The sequence below is a fragment of the Drosophila teissieri genome, chromosome 2L (assembly GCF_016746235.2).
Source record: "Drosophila teissieri strain GT53w chromosome 2L, Prin_Dtei_1.1, whole genome shotgun sequence".
NCBI lineage: Eukaryota > Metazoa > Arthropoda > Insecta > Diptera > Drosophilidae > Drosophila > Drosophila teissieri.
Window position 1 is genome coordinate 2,360,621 of NC_053029.1, and position 19,119 is coordinate 2,379,739.

At 43.8% G+C, this 19,119-nt stretch overlaps 2 protein-coding genes across 2 annotated transcripts in view; one reads left to right on the plus strand and one right to left on the minus strand.

Moving 5' to 3' along the window:
* Positions 1–19,119, minus strand: part of LOC122626289 (MKRN2 opposite strand protein) — a 48,877-nt gene that overhangs the window by 19,997 nt on the left and 9,761 nt on the right. The window contains 1 exon segment of the mRNA XM_043806486.1: positions 2,058–2,195. The gene's annotated coding sequence lies outside the window, so the exon portion shown is untranslated.
* The window catches only part of LOC122626287 (protein eyes shut), a 36,049-nt gene that overhangs the window by 5,242 nt on the left and 11,688 nt on the right, over positions 1–19,119 (plus strand). The window contains exons 3-5 of the mRNA XM_043806484.1: positions 9,633–9,785; positions 9,986–12,318; positions 18,026–18,378. Coding sequence (XP_043662419.1) covers positions 9,633–9,785; positions 9,986–12,318; positions 18,026–18,378 — 2,839 coding nt within the window. The remainder of the gene's footprint in view (positions 1–9,632; positions 9,786–9,985; positions 12,319–18,025; positions 18,379–19,119) is intronic.

The following is a 19,119-nucleotide window of genomic DNA, read 5'->3' on the forward strand; positions in this document are numbered from 1 at the left end:
ATTTCATCTTACTTTATGATCATTTTCTTATCATTATTAATTATTTCCTTTAAGTTCATGGTTATGCCTAAGATTTTCCTTTTAGTAAGGGTATATGATTAAGTAAGATGATCAGAGCGGAGCGAGAAAAACGCTTTGAGAGATCTCCAAAGGCGTTAAGACGGAGCGAACGAGGAAAATGTGGAAAAGTGGAAATGGGAAAGCCGAAGCTGGCAAACCAACTTTAATGTTGTCTATTGTGGTAGTCAATGCTGGGTGCTTAACTTGCCACTTGCTACTGCGTGTGTGTGTGTGTACGTATGTGTGTGTGTGTATGTGGGGCGCCCAGTATCTGTGTTGGCCAAGTACGGAAGTCTAGCCATGGATGTATCTAATGTTCATCCTTTGGCTTGCTTCGTGTACGAGAGCACACATAAACACATTTACGTATGGTACGTGTGCGAAGCACTTAGTGTCCGTCCATGCATTTTCTTTTCTTTTTTTTTTGTGCCACCCCTTGCTGCACAAAGTTGACTTTATAAAATTTAGTGAAATTTATAGCCAGCGTATATACATAGGTGTAATATGTGCTAGATTCCTATTTGTAGTCGGATCAAAGCTAGACTAAAACCGAAATACAAATTGCTGCAAATTTGTTCTGGAACTTTGCTGATGAGTTCAACGAGTGGAACACCAGCTGAACAATCAGGCCAAGGGAGCTGGCCAAATGATATAAATGGCCAGGGGAATGGGGATTTAAAAACAGAACGAAGCCATTGACTGACTGACTCTTTTGGACCAAAGAGTCTTGGGAATAAATTACGGAGTTTGCCCGGAACAACATGGACTACATGTGTTTTCCGGCTGGATGAATGCATTCAAATTGAAATAATGGAGATGAGAATTTGTGGGTGATTGGAAAGGGGTTTCAGTTCAAAAATTGATTAGACTAAGCAGCTAAGTAAAGTTATCTTACCATAGCGTAAAATAAATAAAATGCAAGAAAAATATTGAAATCATAATAATATCTCAAATTATCTATGAAACAATATAATAAATGCTTAACATATCAATCACTTTATGGTAATGCCCAGTTATTTAGTATAAACGCAGCACAAATTGGGAATAAATGCTTTACCTCCACTTGCATCACTCATACGCCCCGTTGAACCACTTCGCTCCCCTCAACGCAGAACAACTTTTATCGTCTGCAAGCGAAACAATTGCATTAATTTAGCATAAATAGAGCGGAGCAACGAACAAAGGCCCACAAAGCATAAGCACTGCAAATGAAATCAACACAAAAACAAATAAAATTATGCTCTGCTCCCCCATATTTGCAGCGATTTTTCCGAGGAAACTGAGCGATTCCATTGCAAATTGCTCGCGGGCCCTCGGAACAAAAAAGACAAAAACGAATGTAAATAAAGCAAAAAAAACAAAATTGCATAACAAATTCAGCGCATAAAAAAGGAAAGCGACCCATGTTTTTTTTCAAAAGGCAGCCGCAGAAAATATATATTATATATACCCAGTCATATATAATAAATAGATTTTTTTGCCAAACGGCACGCGAAATGTCGGAAATGAAGCTATAAACTGAGGGGAAATGCGACCCAAAAAATATGCTAAAATGCTGGAAAAAATGCAGCGGAATTTCGAAATGAATGCAGTGCATGAATAGAAGTCTAAGGCAAAACAAAGCGAAAGTAACGGATGCACAGAGTTCTGAAAGGCTGGGCGGAAAGTGGGCGTGGGTGGGAAAAGCGGGAAATGGACAGGCGCCTCGGGGCATTATTTAACCGCTCATTGAGTTTTCGAGCGCTTTCACCTTGGCCAAAAGAATCGCCGAATGCAAATGAAAGGGACCGCAATGCCGGAATGTCGAAATGTGGGAAGGTGGGAGCGGGACAGCCGGCGATCTAATTAATTTTATGAGCTTCCTTTGCACTGCGCGCTTTTTCGCGGCCCTTTTGGCCTATTTATTTTTCGGCCTGGCTCGGTTGGCTTCAGCGCTTATGTTTATGTCCTTTTGAAGTGGTTGCGGTATACATGGTCCTTTCGCCCGTTCCACTTACCAACTTAATGCGCCGACTTCTATGACTTTGGGGATAAAGTAGTGGCTAAAATGTCGGCGGTGATTGTAGTTTGCACTGAAATCCCTTTGACAGCCGACCTACTTTGCTCTAGATTCATCAGGCTAATTACGAGAGCTGCTGAAATGAAACAATAATAATAATGTGCTTATTTACCTTTAGTAATTGCAAATTAAAAAGTGCGCTATGATCATGCATCTTTGATTTAAGCGGTTTTTACAGTTTTGAGTACTGTCTAATTATATAGGAGTACAGCATCTCTTGCTTCTTAATTTTCAAGATCACTTAGGATAAAGACATTAGCAAACACGTCTACATTTGACCAAGGCCTGCAATCCTCTCCGCAAACTGCAATCACCAGCAGCTTAACCTTGCTCCCCTAACACACACACACACACACACACACATGCGTGCCCAAACTCACACCATCGCAATGCAGTAACAAAGCGGTGGGCATGCCTTTGTCCTTTGGCTCCTTGGCTCCCTGGCTCCTTGCCTTTATGCAATCATTGCAGGCAGCAAGTGAAAAGTGCAGGGAAATGGAGAAAGGAGGTGGGGGTTTTCCCAGCGCGAAAACAATAAGAAGGAGAAGGGGAATGCTGCGGAATGGAAGAAGGTCTTCCTGGGCCTATTCACCATTGAAATTTCGCATTTCGCATTCATGCAAATGCAGCAAATCAACAATGAAAAAATAATAAAGGATTGCATTCAAATGTGGTTAAAACGAAGGGCGAAATACTCTACAATTGGCAACTCAAGTGCAGAAAGTTAAAGTAAAAATGTAGAGCAATACCAGTACATATTTTCTTTAGTACAAATTCAATAATGTTGCATACTGCAATATACGAGATAAGCACTAATTTCAAGTGGTTATCCAGCTTGTGAGGGTATATTTTTTGAAATGCATTCAAATTGCAGCAATGCAGCTTGTGCCTTTACTCCATTTTTTGCTTAACACTTTTCGCTCTGTTTTCCCACTCACTCACTTGATATTTTATCGTAATTTTCCTGGCAAAAAAGGACCTGCTTTTTTTAGGACTGCTTCATCAGCGGGTTTTGAGCGAACGGCTGCGTGTGTGTGCATAAATTTGCACCTGTTCACCTGCTCACCTGTTCGCTCCACTTTTTCGCGCTCGCTGGCAATTTGCACACATTTTCACGTAGCCAGGGAGATGCATTCAATCAAGCATCTGGTTGCTCAGTCGCAGGATCATTCGGCGATTGGCGCATTCGTTTGGCTTGTTTCTCTTTCTTGATTTTCCGGCAAGAGCAGCAGCAGCGGCATCCTTTAATCAGAGTCACATGCTTTAATTTCTGGCAGCGCCTGATTTATTTCGTTAAATATTCAGCCAATTTTCAATCACATGACTCAGCGATTCACATGCATTTTTTATTTCAATTACCCAGCGGAGAACACGAACCCATATGTACGTACACACATTCGTGTTTATAAATAGAGTTCAAAACGAATTGTTTCTCATTTCGCAGAGGTGGCTAATCAATGGTCCTTTGGGCCTTCGCCTCGCTGTTCAATTCAAACTCAGTTGTTGTTATTCAGCGACATCGGGCTAAAATATTCATGGCATTATTGATTATATTATGTCAGCCCCAGAGTTTGATGAACTTTCACAGGCGCGACGGGTGGGATATTTTTGTTTGCTTTGTCGCGGGTCCTGGGATTAGCAGCGTAATCGAATGCGATTAAGATTTTTATTTGCCCACACAACAGATGTGATTAAATTGTTTGACGGCAAAAAGGCTTAATTGGCTTTAAACATCAGTGGAGCGGATATATCAATTAAGTACTCTCAATGCAGCGAGGCTCATAATCCCATTACTCAGTGTAAATCTTCGATTGTTTTCAGAGATTTAAAATGATTTTCTTGGCATTTGAGAGAAGGAAATCTGGGACACGCTGATAATTTTGTTTATTTGTTCAAGGAAACATCAAACACAATACTTTCTTATTTACGCAACAGCTTAAGGACGAGTTATTTCTTCGGAAAATTCGTTTGCTAGAGAAATGCAATCAGAGCTAGCGAAAGGTTATGCGAAATGCAATCAATTAAACGCACTAATACACGTTCGTTTCGTAAACCTATTTGTGGGCGTAACAGTGTGCATGGAGTTTCCACGTGAAAATGAGCTACACTTTCCCATTTCCTCAGCTGCTCATTGTCAAGAATTCCTCGCTGCGAAAAAAAGAAATGGAAACTAAGCAATTGGATGAGCAACAATGCGCACCACAAGACATTCAAGCGCAGGCCAACCAATTCACATCAAGAGTGCACTGTGATAAAAACTTTACATATCTACTTATAAAATACTCACTACTACTAAACTGTGCCTTAATGAGTATAACAAATTAAATCCTGCTTGTGAACTAACTATTTAAATAGTATTTTCTAACAAATACAAGATAATTTTGTGGCGTGTAGATATGCGAATTGAAATTGCTAGATTGCGAGCGACATGAATTGCTCGGGATTTCGACTGGGGGCTGGCTGAGTGAATGGATCCCGTGATTAGTTTCCCCGCTGCATTCGAAAGCAGCCCCAAATCCGTGCCATCGCAGTTGAATCTGGGCTGGGAATCGGTGGCAGGAGATGGACCCAAAGTGCATTTCATTGCTCACTGTCGCAGGTCGTAGAATTCGAAGGAAGCTGGCCAAGCCCGACCCCTACCCCAAAAACTGCGGATCCAACTCCTGCCCCCGATTGCGATGATAATAGATTGCTCTGGCTGGGATTAGTTTCGCATACAAATTGCGGGGCGACGTGGCTGAAATGCCAACCAGCTAAATACTGCTCTCAGTGCCGGGTAATTGAAGAATTTCAAATGAATAAACCAATATATTAAACGGATTTCATTTTGGGGAAAGTAAACTAGTTTGCGATGTGGGATGTGAGTGACTTATGCATGGTATCTATTGGGATATCAGTTGAAAACACGGTTTATGTGGAAGTCCTTGAACGGTTCTTCTCTAGAAAAATCAATTTTTTGATTCCAAATTTATTTCCAGCTAAACCAAATACAGGCTTCCTTTATGCAGAGTTCCTTTTGTTCCTATTGCTGTTAATTACGACTTGAACCGAGTGCTGATCTTTGTTGTACTGAGCACTCACTCGTTCAATAATGCATTCATTCAGAGATTTCAGAGGAAGCTGCAGAAAAGTACCTGAATGTGCGAGCATAAAATGCGAGCGAAATGTGCAATATTTTCAACTCATGCACCTTTTCAGAAACGAAGTCAGATTTTGAATGCACATTCGCCCTGCCCTGCACTTCCTCCATTTCTCACAATATATATCCTGCATGGGAGAGCTAACCGGCAAATAAGAAGCACAAAATGTGTGCAGATAAAATTCAAATTTCAATTTCTGCATCGACTGGTGGGGGAATCAGAAAGGACGAGCTGCCCCAAGGACTCGGGGGGTGTGCTGGAAATGGCCATGTTTATTGTGACTCGGAGCCAAAACAAATGTTCGTACCTTGTTGCACAAATGTTTGCAGTTCGCTGCCAGCAGCAAATAATAACACAACAGAAAAAAAGAAAAGAAAATATATAACAAGAAACAGATGAAGAGGAGCATGACAGGCAAAAAGTTTCAATAAAGAAAAATGGCAGGCGGCTAAAGTGGAGCTAAAAATAAAAACAGCGCGAATATGGCTGTAAGTACAAGCAGCACATAAATATTGAAATGCTATTCAATAAATTAAAAAAATGATTTTACAGCCATTTAAAGCTCTTTAAACCAGGAGCGCCAGAGGAATATTTATCAATATTGTATATTTCGCAGACCTTAACTTGATCAATATTTGACCAGCACTTAAAATTTGATTAATGGTTTATTTTCCCTATCTTTTTCGATTCGAATATTCCAACAATCGACATGAAGAATGTCAGAATTGTACGCCTCTTTTTTTTGTACTTTCATTTCCAAATTCCCAAATGGAAAACGAGGAAAACCGGACAACCAAAGCCCGTCCATTAAACAAAGCAAAAGGGGGAAAAAAAACCAAGAGATAGAGGGGAAAATTGTGCGTCCAATTCGAAAAAAATTCATTCATAAAACATGCCTCGTAGATTGCGGCAGTGAGTGGAGCATTTTTCATGCCCACAAAAATGACCGATGCCGCCCCCTATCCCTTCCCCCACCCCTTCCCCCCACTAACCACGTATGTACATGGTGAAATAAAATGAAAATCGATTTTCACTTTAACGACTTCACACATTGCACGGGGGCCCAAGAAAAAGTATTGCACAGGCCACACACCGAAACCACAAACGGAGCCAAAACAATGAACAAGAAAAACCAGAAATCATTGTGAATGCGAATGTGAATGCATTGAGTAAAGGTAAACCCAGACGATCCAAGAAAATGTGATTGGGGGTGGTGGGAGGGGGTCAATAGAATTTGGGTTAAGAACTGTGCGTGAGGGGTTTTCTGGCTGCTCAGCTTTCCTGCTCAGTATTCTCCGGGCCTTCGGTGTGCTCGACCACTTCCTGTATTTGTGCATGAATTGGAGCGTAATGTGACATTTCATGTGGAGCACACAAATCGGAAAGCAAAAAAAAAAGGAGACGGAAGAGCTGCCCACTTCGGTGTTTCACTCGCAGAAGGGGCAACATGTCGTATGCGCAATAAAGTGCATTATAAGAGTTGCTAAAGCAGAAGCTCACAGCAGCCGTGCATTATTGAACTTTTTTTTTTGGCCAAATAAGTTGCATATTTTAAAATTTGCTTAAGCTTGGGTAAATACTTTTCAGCATTTCATTTTACAGCGATCGTAAAGAAAATTGAAAGACTGTGCAAACACGGTCCATAAAAATCATAAAGCAGAATGCGATTGCCTCGCTGCGATGGCCATAAACAAATTGAAATGTGCAGCGACTTGATGGCACTTTATGGTCAGAATGGGGAAATTGAAGCTGTTGCTCCGCCATGGCAGTGAAATACGAGAAAGTGCCAGCCCGCTGGAAAATCCATTACTCAATTGAAGCGGCGCTGGAACGGCCAATAAATTAAATACGCTTTTTTATCTGCCCCAAGGAGCGGGAAAATAATTGTGCTATGTATCTATGAATAATAAGTAGTAACTGTGCAAAACTATGTATCTATGTATAAGACGACTCATTCTATTCGCACAGGTGTGCAACATTAATAAATTAATTTAAATTAGCTTCAACATGAGCATTTCAATGCAAATGCAATCAGTGAGCCAGAATCCTGGAAGCATGCAACGCAAATTCGAGCTGCAGCCTTAAGGACACAAACCGCATAGCTATAGAGCGACTATATTTGCTAGGTAGACATTCCAGAATCCGAGCTGAAATCCACAGAAGCACACAATGAGTACAGATGCACAGTCCTATAACTACAAGTCAAAGGATGCAGGGGTAGATGTACATATATATCGCATGGTATGCCCCTCGTCATAAGGCAAACAAATGACATCGACTGACATCCTGTTCTGCTCGCCAGGATTTTGAGTTGCCTTCTTCGTTTGGGGTTTCCCCTTTTCGTGTTGATTTAGTGCTTATGCAAATTTAATGTATGTTCAGAGCTGCCCCATTTGCATAGACTTACATTATTGTTGCATTATAAACCAGACAGCAGGACCAGACACGCACATTTATCTTTTATGACCGCTCGCCAGCTGCATTTCTATTCGAGCACTCTTCTTTTTCTGCCCATCAGTGTACGTACGTATTATGTATAATTTATGAGTCCAAGTGATAAATTGCAGCCCCCATTTCCCCGCCCACGAAAACGCCCCCTCAATTGCACTTGCTCACTTGAATGCAATTTTCTGCCTTAAATTAAGACGATTTTCAACAAGCTTCTTTTGTTCGTTGTCGCATTAATTTGGCAAAAGTGCAGGAGAATTTCCACGCCGACTTTTTTGACACTTTTGTTTCGACACTTTGAAGTGCTTTTTTCATAAAAAAAGAAGAAAAAAACGAAATAGAAGAACTTTTTCTTCGGCTCAGACAAGATAGGCAAGGAAACTTTCATGGAGTGCAGGCGGAGAAAACTTTAAGCATATTTCTCGCCAACTTGTTGCCAAAAAGAGCTTGCCAAGAAGGTGGTAGCGAAACGAAAACAAAGGCCCAAAACTCCAAAAGGCGTTTCTATGCCGGGCAAATAAATTCTCAAACTTCAGACATACAAAATATTTCGCTGCCTATAAATTTGGCAAAGAAAAGCGCTTCCAAACACACACCTCCAATAATATCACTCATACGCAGCGTTGCAGTGGCAAGCTCAGCCGGAAACGAATAGGGGATTTCCCCCCCCGAATCTTCCCATTTTCCCATCGCCCGTGGCAAAAGATTGTCTGTCTGTCTGACAGTTGCTGCCTTCTGGCAAAACACTGAGACCAAGTCAACGTCGCTGCAAGTTGTTGAACAGAAAATTGAAAAGTATTTCCAGGCATTTGTTGCCATTGTTGGCTGTCAAACTAGATACCCCCAGCAGTGCAGATTGCTCTATTCGAAAAAACAGAGCATTTCGATTCGAACTGTGCGCATAAAATATAATTTAATCGCTAAAATAGAATTTAAAGTTAAGTTTTTAAGAACAGAGTATCATTAAATAGAATATGCCTTGCTGGAAAAATTGATTGTACTTCAAAATCAATATAATATTAGTTATATAATAAAAACCCTAACAAACTATAAGGGTAATTGTTAACCTTGTATTAAAGATCCTTTTTGTAAATAAAATTTAAGCAAATATGACAAATTTATCTAAATTTATGAAGGGCATTGCTTTTCAGTTCCCTTCTGTCCACTAGTTTCCAACCATTTTTCTTAGCCATTTCGCAGAGAGTTTGAAGGACAGCTCTAAATTTTTGGCATGTGTGTGGGTGAATGCAGTTGTGAGTGTGCGTGTAAATATCCTTTTGAATTGTTTATATTGCTTGCAACCAAATCAGCACTTGTAGGGTTTCTTTTGATTGCCATTGATGCGCTTGTACTGAAAACTTTTCACTTTCTTCTTTTTCATTTTGGGAATAGAAAGCAACGAAATAGATGGAAGGGAATAGGATCGAGGCGGAAACAAGAGAAATATCCTTTGGCAAATACAGTGAAAGGTCATTCAATTGCACTTCAATTGTGCGCACTTGTTTCAAACTTAAGTGCAAAGGGAAACTGATTCTGAAAGAAGTAAAGGGTTTTTTGAGTGCTTTACGGAAATATATAGAAATAATTGAACTAAATTCCTTTCTGCCTCAGTAATTGATTAAAATTGCCTAAGTATTTGTCTAACTTTTTTCCTTTAAAAAAATATTTCAATTAAAATTCATGCATAAACCGCAATGCTAAAACAATTAGTGAAATAGTTTATATTGCGGCTGGCAAAAAATAATTAAACCTCAAAACAATATCAATATCAGGCATAAATAAATGAATTCCATCTGCAAAGAACTTTGGCCTGCATATTTCATATTTCTCTAATTAAAATCAAACACGACTGTGGGTGGCTTTTGACCTCCAGACAAGTCAGCTGGTAACTCGTATTCATATGCTTTCATTCGACTTCGTTCCAGGATCCAACTGCGAGGAGAACGTCGACGAGTGCATGTCGAATCCCTGCCAGAACGGCGGTCTCTGCCGGGACAGAACCAATGGCTACATATGCACCTGCCAGCCGGGCTACCTGGGCTCCCACTGCGAACTGGATGTCGCTGTCTGCGAGACAGGTGAGTGCGATTCGGGTTGATGAATGGCCAGAACTGGGTGAATGCGTGGTGAATGCTGTCACAGGTTGAGATTTATTTAGCAAATGCAGCAGGCATTCAACGGAACTTAGTAAAGGTGGTACTTATAACCGTTTCTTTACAACAAGAGAATCTAACCATAATTATTTACTTTATTTAACTTATTTTTGTATGCTTTCCAGGAACTGGAGCTCGTTGCCAGCACGGTGGCGAGTGCATCGAGGGTCCCGGGCTGGAGTTCACCTGCGACTGTCCGGCGGGCTGGCACGGTCGGATTTGCCAGGAGGAGATCAACGAGTGCGCCTCGTCGCCCTGCCAGAACGGAGGCGTCTGCGTGGACAAGCTGGCGGCCTATGCCTGCGCCTGTCCCATGGGCTACACGGGCATCAACTGCGAGGAGGAGATACTCATCTGTGCGGACAATCCGTGCCAGAATAATGCCCTGTGCCTGATGGAGGAGGGTGTGCCCACGTGCTATTGTGTGCCCGACTACCATGGCGAGAAGTGTGAGTACCAGTACGACGAGTGCCAATTGGGTCCGCGGTGCATGAATGGTGGTGTTTGCATCGACGGTGTGGACACCTTCTCCTGCTCGTGTCCACCTCTGTTGACCGGCATGCTCTGCGAGTGCCTGGTGGTGGGCGAGGAGTCCTTGGACTGCAACTACACGGCGCCGGCCACGCAAGCTCCGCCACGGCGAACCACCACCACATCCACAATGGCACCGCCCACAGTGACGCCCGTCACGCCGCCAGAGACAACGGTGCCGCCACCCAGGGTTTCAGAAGAGGTGGAGATTATAGTGGTTACCACATCTGCTCCTGCGGAAGTGGTCACCTCTGTGTTATCTTCATCATCCACTTCTTCATCCGAGGAAGGCGTTTCCGTGGAGATAAAAACACCGACTGTGGCGCCCCCCGAAAGCGATAGTCACAGCATATCTGTGGAGCAAACTACGGCGGCTCCAGCACAACCCGCACCTGAATCCGAGTCCGAACAAGAACCAGCACCTAAGCCGCAACCCGAATCGGAGTCGGAATCGGAATCGGAAACGGTGGAGGAAATAATACCGGGAACCACAGCGCGACCACCAGCAAGCAGCTCCTCCAGTTCTTCGGAGGAATCTCCCAGCATCTTCACCACCTTGCCTCCGTTACCAGGAAAGCCTCAAACCCCTGCCTCGTCGGAGAGTTCCGGAGAAGTGGTTACCTCCGAGGAGTACACCACTGTGCCGCACTTCGATGTGAGTGGCAGCAAAAGTGAGAGTGGCATGGAAGAGCTCACCACCGTGCGACCCACGGCAGCGCCCAGTATCACAATTTCGGTGGACATTGCGTCATCCGGCAGCAGTAGCAGTTCGGAATCAGTGGAGGTGGTCACCACACCAGCTCCCGTTTTCGTGCAGAGAGTCACTACGATCGAAACCAGCATCTCCATAGACTATGTCACACCCACTCCATTGCCGGAAACCACCACCCGAGGTGTGGTGCCGGTGCCCAGACCAACATTTGCGCCAGAGCCACCACTGGATGTGGTGGAAACGACTGCCTCGACGCACCACCTGTGGACGGAGGTGCCCACCACGGCGGCTCCCTTCTTCACGGAGTATCCGGCGGAGGTGCTGATCACCACACATCGAACGAGTGCCGGCAGATTCACCACAGTGCAACCACCGGCAGGGGTCACCACCACCTCACCCACTGAGGACTCATCCGTTGAGTTGGCCACTCCGCACACGCCCCAAATTGTGGTCACCATACTGGATTCCAATGAAGCCATACCCTCGCTGATCACAACCACTGGAGTACCGACTACCCACCATCACCACCACCATCATCCGCACCACGAAGCCGAAGGCACCACTCTGCAGCCACTCGAAGAAGACGAGCACCATCACCATCATCATCATGACGAGGTCACCACACCACCACAGCCGGTGGAACTGACCACCGGACATCCGTTGCAAACAGAGGACCTGATTGGAGTGCAGGAACCTGGCGTGGTGACCACAGAGGCGCCTTTTGTTCCGGCCGAGACAACTGTGGTTCCTGTGCTGGTGCCCGCTACGATTGCACCACTCGGAACCCAAGCACCACCAGCAGCCACGACAGCTCCTATTCCTCCAGCGACTACCGCTCCTCCATCTCCGCCTCCATTTGTGGCTACCGAGCCACCCACACTGCCACCCACTCTACCGCCCGTTACCCTGCCTCCGGTGACCCTACCACCGCCCACGATACCACCCACTCCGCCATCCACACAATCCGCACAAACTTTACCGCCACCGACGTCGGGCATAAATGTTTACACCACTCCCGATGGACCGCCCACGGCCTCCCAAACGAAGCCATCGGTGGTCATTGAGAGCAGCGAGGAGGTGGAGGGCAGCAATGCGGTGTCCACCGGCGGCAGGGGATCCGGCGGAGTTCCCGAGGAGAAGGCAGGCGATGTCGATTGCATCAAGCTGGGCTGCTACAACGGCGGCACCTGCGTAACCACATCCGAAGGATCGCGGGTGAGTGGCAATTGAATAAGAACACTCCAAGAAAAGTTTCCCAAATGTTTGGAGCAGCATAAGAATATATTGGAATGGGTTCGATCTATAGTATTGTAATATTATGCATAATATTTTGATATCTGAAAGTTTTATGGACGTAGTTTTCTCTTTCCTTCATCCATTTTTAATCGATTCGCTATCCTTATTAATATTTTCTCAAACTGTAGCCAGTCTCAGTAGGTCAATCGATAGGCACCCCAGCTCTTTGGCACCTCTACTAAATCGAGTTGTTTGTTCGATGGCAAAAACAAGCAGAACAACCAAAAACTAGGTAAAGCGAGGCATCCTGCGGAGCGGATTGTGTGAGCAGTCAACTTCACAATTTTCAACCCCATTGAGTTGCTAATTGGCCGTGCTGGAGTTGAGCGCCTCCGGGCTCCGATTCCACCCATCGACCATTAATAAGTCATTAAATATGCCAGCCAGAGCTGCAATTGCCTAGGCAATAGGTAAATACACCCAGTAATTGGTGAGGCATTTGGAAACGGACTAAACCAATGCCCTTAAGACCGTAAAAAAGGTTACAAACTTGTGTACTAGATAGAGTACACATTTTTATAGTAACCGAAAAGTTTCATCAGCGGTTTTTCCTTAGCAAATATAAATAGTTATGTAACTACTTGAAAAGTACTTAGTTTATTAGTATAGTAAAATATCTAAGCAACCATCACTGGCTAAATTATTACAACGCCAGCAACTCTGTCGCCGGCTTGCAAGTGAGCAACACTGTAACTACAATTTACAGTCCGTGCAATCCGAGAAGCTTTAACCCTTTAATAGGATACACGGCAAACGAGGGCATTAGCATTACGAACTCAACGGCCACGCCCACAGGCGATGCACTGGCGCCAACTAAATTTGCAAATTGACAACCTGAAAGGACCCCACAGCTGCCCACGTTCCGATGGAGATGCAGATACGGATACTCAGATGTGCTCCACTTCTACATAAATAATCACCTATTTGGTGGGTCAGAGGTGGAGCAGGTAGTACTTGTAAGCAGATTGTTGCTAGGCCAACGGGGAGTGAAATAATCGAAATAACTGCTGGCTGCATGTGGAAATTATTCCAGTCCAATTTACGTTAATACTTTCTAGCTATGGCTTAGAAAAAATCTGTTAGAAGCTATGCGTTCAATTCGAAAACTAACTTCGGACGCCTTTAGTTGAGGCTGTTGTTTAATTCATTATTTCGAAAGTTTAAGCGCCTAATCCTTCTCTAATCAAAATCAAAGTTCAGCCAGAAATTGCCTCGATATTTCCCATCTCTGTATTCTCTTTTTATCTTCCATTTTTGCAATCGGCTAGCTGTAAGTTACCAGAAATGCCAATTCCTCTTGTAAATGAATACTTAAAAACCTTGGAAATAACAGAGGCATTAAAAAGAGGAAATTTCCAGGTATAAAATCAGACAGCAAATAACAAAATGCCGAAGAAAATGTTCGCCAGGCGAAACCACAAAAGCCCTTCGCAGTACTTCCAGTTAGGCCAACAGCCAACAATGGCAGGCCTATTCAACTATTTATGAAAATACTTGTGGTAATTTTAGCCCCTCCGAAAAAAAAGCAGCAAGAAGCTGAAAATATAACCGAACAAGGGAGCAAATATCGAATTTTCGGGCGTCGACGGCAAACTGAAAGCCATTACATGTAACTAGCACACATGTTCATTTGCCAGGGAGGCACGAAACAAATTCCAAATGCCTGCAAATAACCGGAAAATTGTTCTCAAATGATTTCATAGCTATTTTTGTTGAACTTTCGGCTGCAAACTGATAGTGGACACCGAGTTTCCTGCCAACTGTGCAACCAATTAGTCCGACGAATTAACACAGTTTCAACAGATACTTGTTAAAGCAATAAAATCAGTTGAAAATGGTTTGGGCCATTAAGTATTAACATGGCCAACAAATTCTCACCAATGACCATGTGCTGGTCACCCTCAGCCTTTATCAATTTAGTATTCATCCCCTTTTGAAGGTCAAAGTATCTCCACACACCGCAAACACTATATACACAGCCATTAATATGTCAACATGCACTCCCCGTTGGCCAAATTAGTAGCACCACATGCAGTTTCAGTTTTTTACGACCAAAACGTGGGGCCAATATGATCAGACTTGCTTGAATATACATATGACCTGCAAATAGAGTTAAAAAGGGTGGATATCTTTCTATCCAATGGAGTGCATGCTTTGAAACCCCCGTTAGTATACCGTGTAATTAAATAAATAAATAGTTTCAGATAAAGGAATAACATGCTTAGTTCCCAGCAACTAATTTATTCTTCAGACCCAGTTAATGAGTTGGCAAAGCCAGCTGGCAATTTATTTACAAACTTTACTTGCTGCACACGTAGATCTCCAAAGTGTACCTATGAATCACGGCAGCCCACACACAAAAACGCGGAAAAGCCGGGGAAACAGGAAAAGTACAGGGGATGAAAAGCCGCCGCATGTGGCCAACAAGCTAACAAGAAGAAAAATTAAATTTTCATAATAAATTTAGCGCTTGAGTGAGTGACACTCCACCGCAGGATGAATTTGTTGTTGTGCGACACACTCACACACTCACTCACACTAATGCAGTCCAAAAAACTAAGGCAAAGAGGGAAAAGGTGTGAGGGGAAATTATTTCACAGAGCATATGCCACTTTATTGTTGCCAAGTAATTTAACTAACTGAGCAAACACTCACTGCATTCACACACTCACACACTCTTCGCTTTCAGATTCACTATTCTAATGCACTTAAAAAAGAAACTGGTAAGAAGGTGTGTGAAAGTATGCTGCAAATTTAAAATTCAATATATGCTATTGCATACTTTAAGACATCTTTATAAGTGATCTGGAAACCCTGTGAAGTATTTTGATTTCAAGGATTCTGGCGAACTTTTCCTCAGTGCTCGCTGATTTGCCATCTCCTTCCATTTCGCCTTTTGCATTCGCATAAAGAGACAAAAAACAGACTGGCAGAGCGACAGACATACACTTACATATGTCAGCTGTCATATTGGTTAGGCGAGTGTGGGAAATGCGGGGGGAAAGGGTGGGAAAATGGGGGGCGTGGCATGGGCGAAGTGCAGGCAAAGTGGCACTCGCACTCGGCGAAAGTCACTCGTAAAGTGGCATTAAGCACATTTCAAGTGCTACCCCGCCGAGTTTTTGGTTTTGGAAAATGTTTGCCTGGCTTCTGAGCGCCCCGCTACCGCCCCGCCCCCTCCATTTTCCACTCCCTCGCCCAATTTTCCCGAGGCTCAGTGTGTCTACTGTCTGCATTGCGTTGCTTTTGCCACCGCCAATGCCACTAATGAAAACTTTGTTGAGCCCTTTTAGGCTCCTCCATCACCGCCACATGTCTCCCCGACTTAATGCATCCTCCACAGACTCGTTTCCCATTTCCCAGCCAGCTTTTCCCCCCGCCAGCTTTTCCCACCCCCTCCATCGTCCTGCTCGAGAAGTGCACTTCTGTCATTCAGGCCATTCCAGGCATTTGCCCGTTGACATTTCCATTGGCGTGTTACAATTAATTTTCTCTGGCCAACGCAATGAAACGCAAATGGGGAAAAGGGACATTTCCCGAGGATCTCGGGAAATCTGCTGGAATTCAGAGCTCTCACTTATTTAGTGGGAAACCAACTTAATTCACCAACAAGCTGTTACAGAAACTATTTACTTTAAACTAGTTATAGTTATATCTATAATTTTAATAAATAAAAGTAAGATTAAGTTTTATTAATCATTAAAGTAAAGTAAACTCATTAAAGTTCCATTCGCTGTCTTTCGCTACTCTTTTAACGAAAATGAATAAGGGCATAGGTAAACCATGAAAATCCTCTTAAAATCTTTAAATTTAAGATCCATGCAATATTCATATTTGCCCTCGTTAGACGAGACTCATTTCCGTTTTCACTCCAACCGCACGTATTTGAATCTTAAATCTGCCACATGTTTTCCCCTGGCTCATTTCGTTACATATTATTTCATTTCTTGCTGGCCAACATTCATTATGCGCCAGCCAGCCAAATGCCGCAAGGTCAAAAGCTTTAATTAAAATGTTTCCTGTTGGCAGGGCACATGCGAGTGGAGGCAAACAAAAAAAAAAAAAAGAGAGAGCAAACAGAGTCGGCTAAAATGTGCGAAAACTAAATTCAGGCCACTAGGGCCCCCTCGATACTTAGCACCACCCACAACTTTCTCCCACCCACTTTTTTCTCCCCAAAAACCCACACAAGCACAGCCTCATTTGTCTAACAAGAGAGGCACTAACGCGAAGTTGGGCAAACAAGAACAAAGTTCGCGAATAAACTGCCAGCAAACACTTCAAATAATTGTTATGAAGGCTGCCTGCGCCTTTGCAAAGCTTTGTAGAAAAGCAAACTTTTTAATACATCTTTTCAAGGTCAGCATGCGCTGAAAAGTATGCTACGAAATGGTGATATGAACTGGCGTCCTGGCCTCAAAGCGAATTTGCACGCGGTGTGTGATGGAAAACATCATCCCAGCAGGAGGCGATTTTAATGTTTTCCCACCGACAAACGAAGCGTGGGAATAAAAACAGGAACAGCGGAAATTCGTTGCCCAGAAGAAAGAAATCGGTGGTAAAAAACCATCTGAGCCATTGTAAGCTCCAGCATTTAACACTGTTCTGGGATTTGGTATTTCCGCTGAGCAGCAGGGAGGCTGCAAAAGGGTTTTCGCCTGTTTAAGCTTGGATATTGTCCTTACAGATTGAAAGATAAACGCAGAACAGGCGGCATAAATATATAGCTATGCTAGTTTTATTAACCATAAAGTACAAACAAAGTATATTTAGAACTTTAAGTGTGTAAATGACAGTCATTTCGATTTCACTACCTGTCTATGCATATACTAGTAGCTTATATATAAAGCCACCAATTTATGGCTTTCAACGGTAATTTAAGGTTAATTTTTGGAGGGTGCAGCTGTACGCAACATCAGACCACTTCCTACTATAATACCATATGGAGGACTTCCCATTAAGAGGTTGTCATTTCAGCGCCCCCACCAAAGGCATTGTCCAACGTGACTGTTGCGCTGCCTTTCCATTTTCCCCCCCGACTTCCCGCCACTTAATTTGCTCAATTTGCGGGGCGGCGTGGAAAAATCGGGGAAAACTTTCAGTGGCTCCTTTTCGTTGCCCCTTTCCCTGACCCCTGTTTTTCTTGCCCCGCTTGTTGCAGTTTTCTGGTGGCACTTGCAGTCGTCCCTTGCTGCGGCATAAATTATGAAAGCCAGAACAATGGACCAGTCGAAAGGCAAGACGACGGCAAAGTCCATGCCGCGCAGAGGCAAAAAGTTAATTCATATTACTTTTCAATTTATTGGCATTTTTGGAACGTGCTTTCCTTATTGAAAAGCGACCAGAAGTCGTCGCCTTTCCGAAGTAGTGTGGATCGAAATTAAATTAAAATTGTTCAACTTTCGTTCCGCGACTCGGTGGTACTTTCCCATAAGTTGTAGTGCAAAGTTCGAGCTGCAAGTATTTTGTAGCTACTCGAAAGTATGTGCGTTGTGTAAGAGAAACTCTTGGGTAGCTATTAAAGTAACGATTTTTAATGAGTTGCTATCACGACAAAAACAGGTTGCTCCTTCGTATTTAGTTTCATTTTAAGCCATATACTTATAATTTTTACCATTTCTTTCAGTGTGTCTGTCGCTTTGACCGCCAGGGCCCACTTTGCGAGCTGCCCATTATCATCCGGAATGCCGCCTTCTCCGGCGACTCCTATGTGTCGCACCGCATCTACAAGGACATCGGGGGCCACGAGTCCTTGGACGCCGTTCTGCCGATGCACATCCAGCTGAAGGTACGCACGCGGGCCACCAACGGGCTGATCATGCTGGCGGCGGCGCAGGGCACCAAGGGTGGCCACTACATGGCCCTCTTCCTGCAGAAGGGACTCATGCAGTTCCAGTTCTCCTGCGGACTGCAGACGATGCTGCTGAGTGAACTGGAAACGCCGGTGAACACCGGCCACGAAATCACCATTCGCGCTGAGTAAGTGAAAAGTGTCGACTGCGGAATGCAATTACGCATGTGCCTGCACTGGGGGAAAATCGGGGAACTATTCGGTATCTACATCCCTTTTCATTGAGGTTTTGAATTAACTTTGAACTCAATCAGTACCAAACTAAATGAGTATATAATGTAAACTAATTACACTCGAACTACCAAGCATTTTGCTCAGTGCAGTTACGAAGGCATGTAAGTGCGGGTCGCGACCCCAACTTTGCGGATGATTGAGGGGGAGGTGGGGCGGGGACGACGACTAGCGGCATGTTAATTAACTTTTTAAACTGCGCACGCGGCAAGGTGGAGGTCAGCATATGGGTCAGTGTCAGGGAGCAGGCGGTTGGTTGGGTCAGAACATTGGCCATTGGCCATTAAACGCGGCCCCGTCGAATCCCATTTCATCCTCCGTTCGTCCGCCGTGGCCACAAATTATAATGCTTCAAGTGTAGAATAAATTGCACTTTTTTTTAGCTCCTCTTCTGTGCTCTGACCCTCCACTTCCTCCCTCCATCGTCCCATTTCCGCTCGGCCATTTGCTCGAACATTAAATCCTGCGGGGCTTCCACTTCTGCCATCCATGCGTAATTAGTTGGAGATTTTTTCTGGCTGGCTCCTCTTTTATTTTGCCGCGGTTGAAAAATTTAATTTACCGCATTTGCTAACGGGATGAGCGGGCGGACTCGTGCGTAATTAATCGTTTAACTAACATTTCCTGGCCAAATGGGA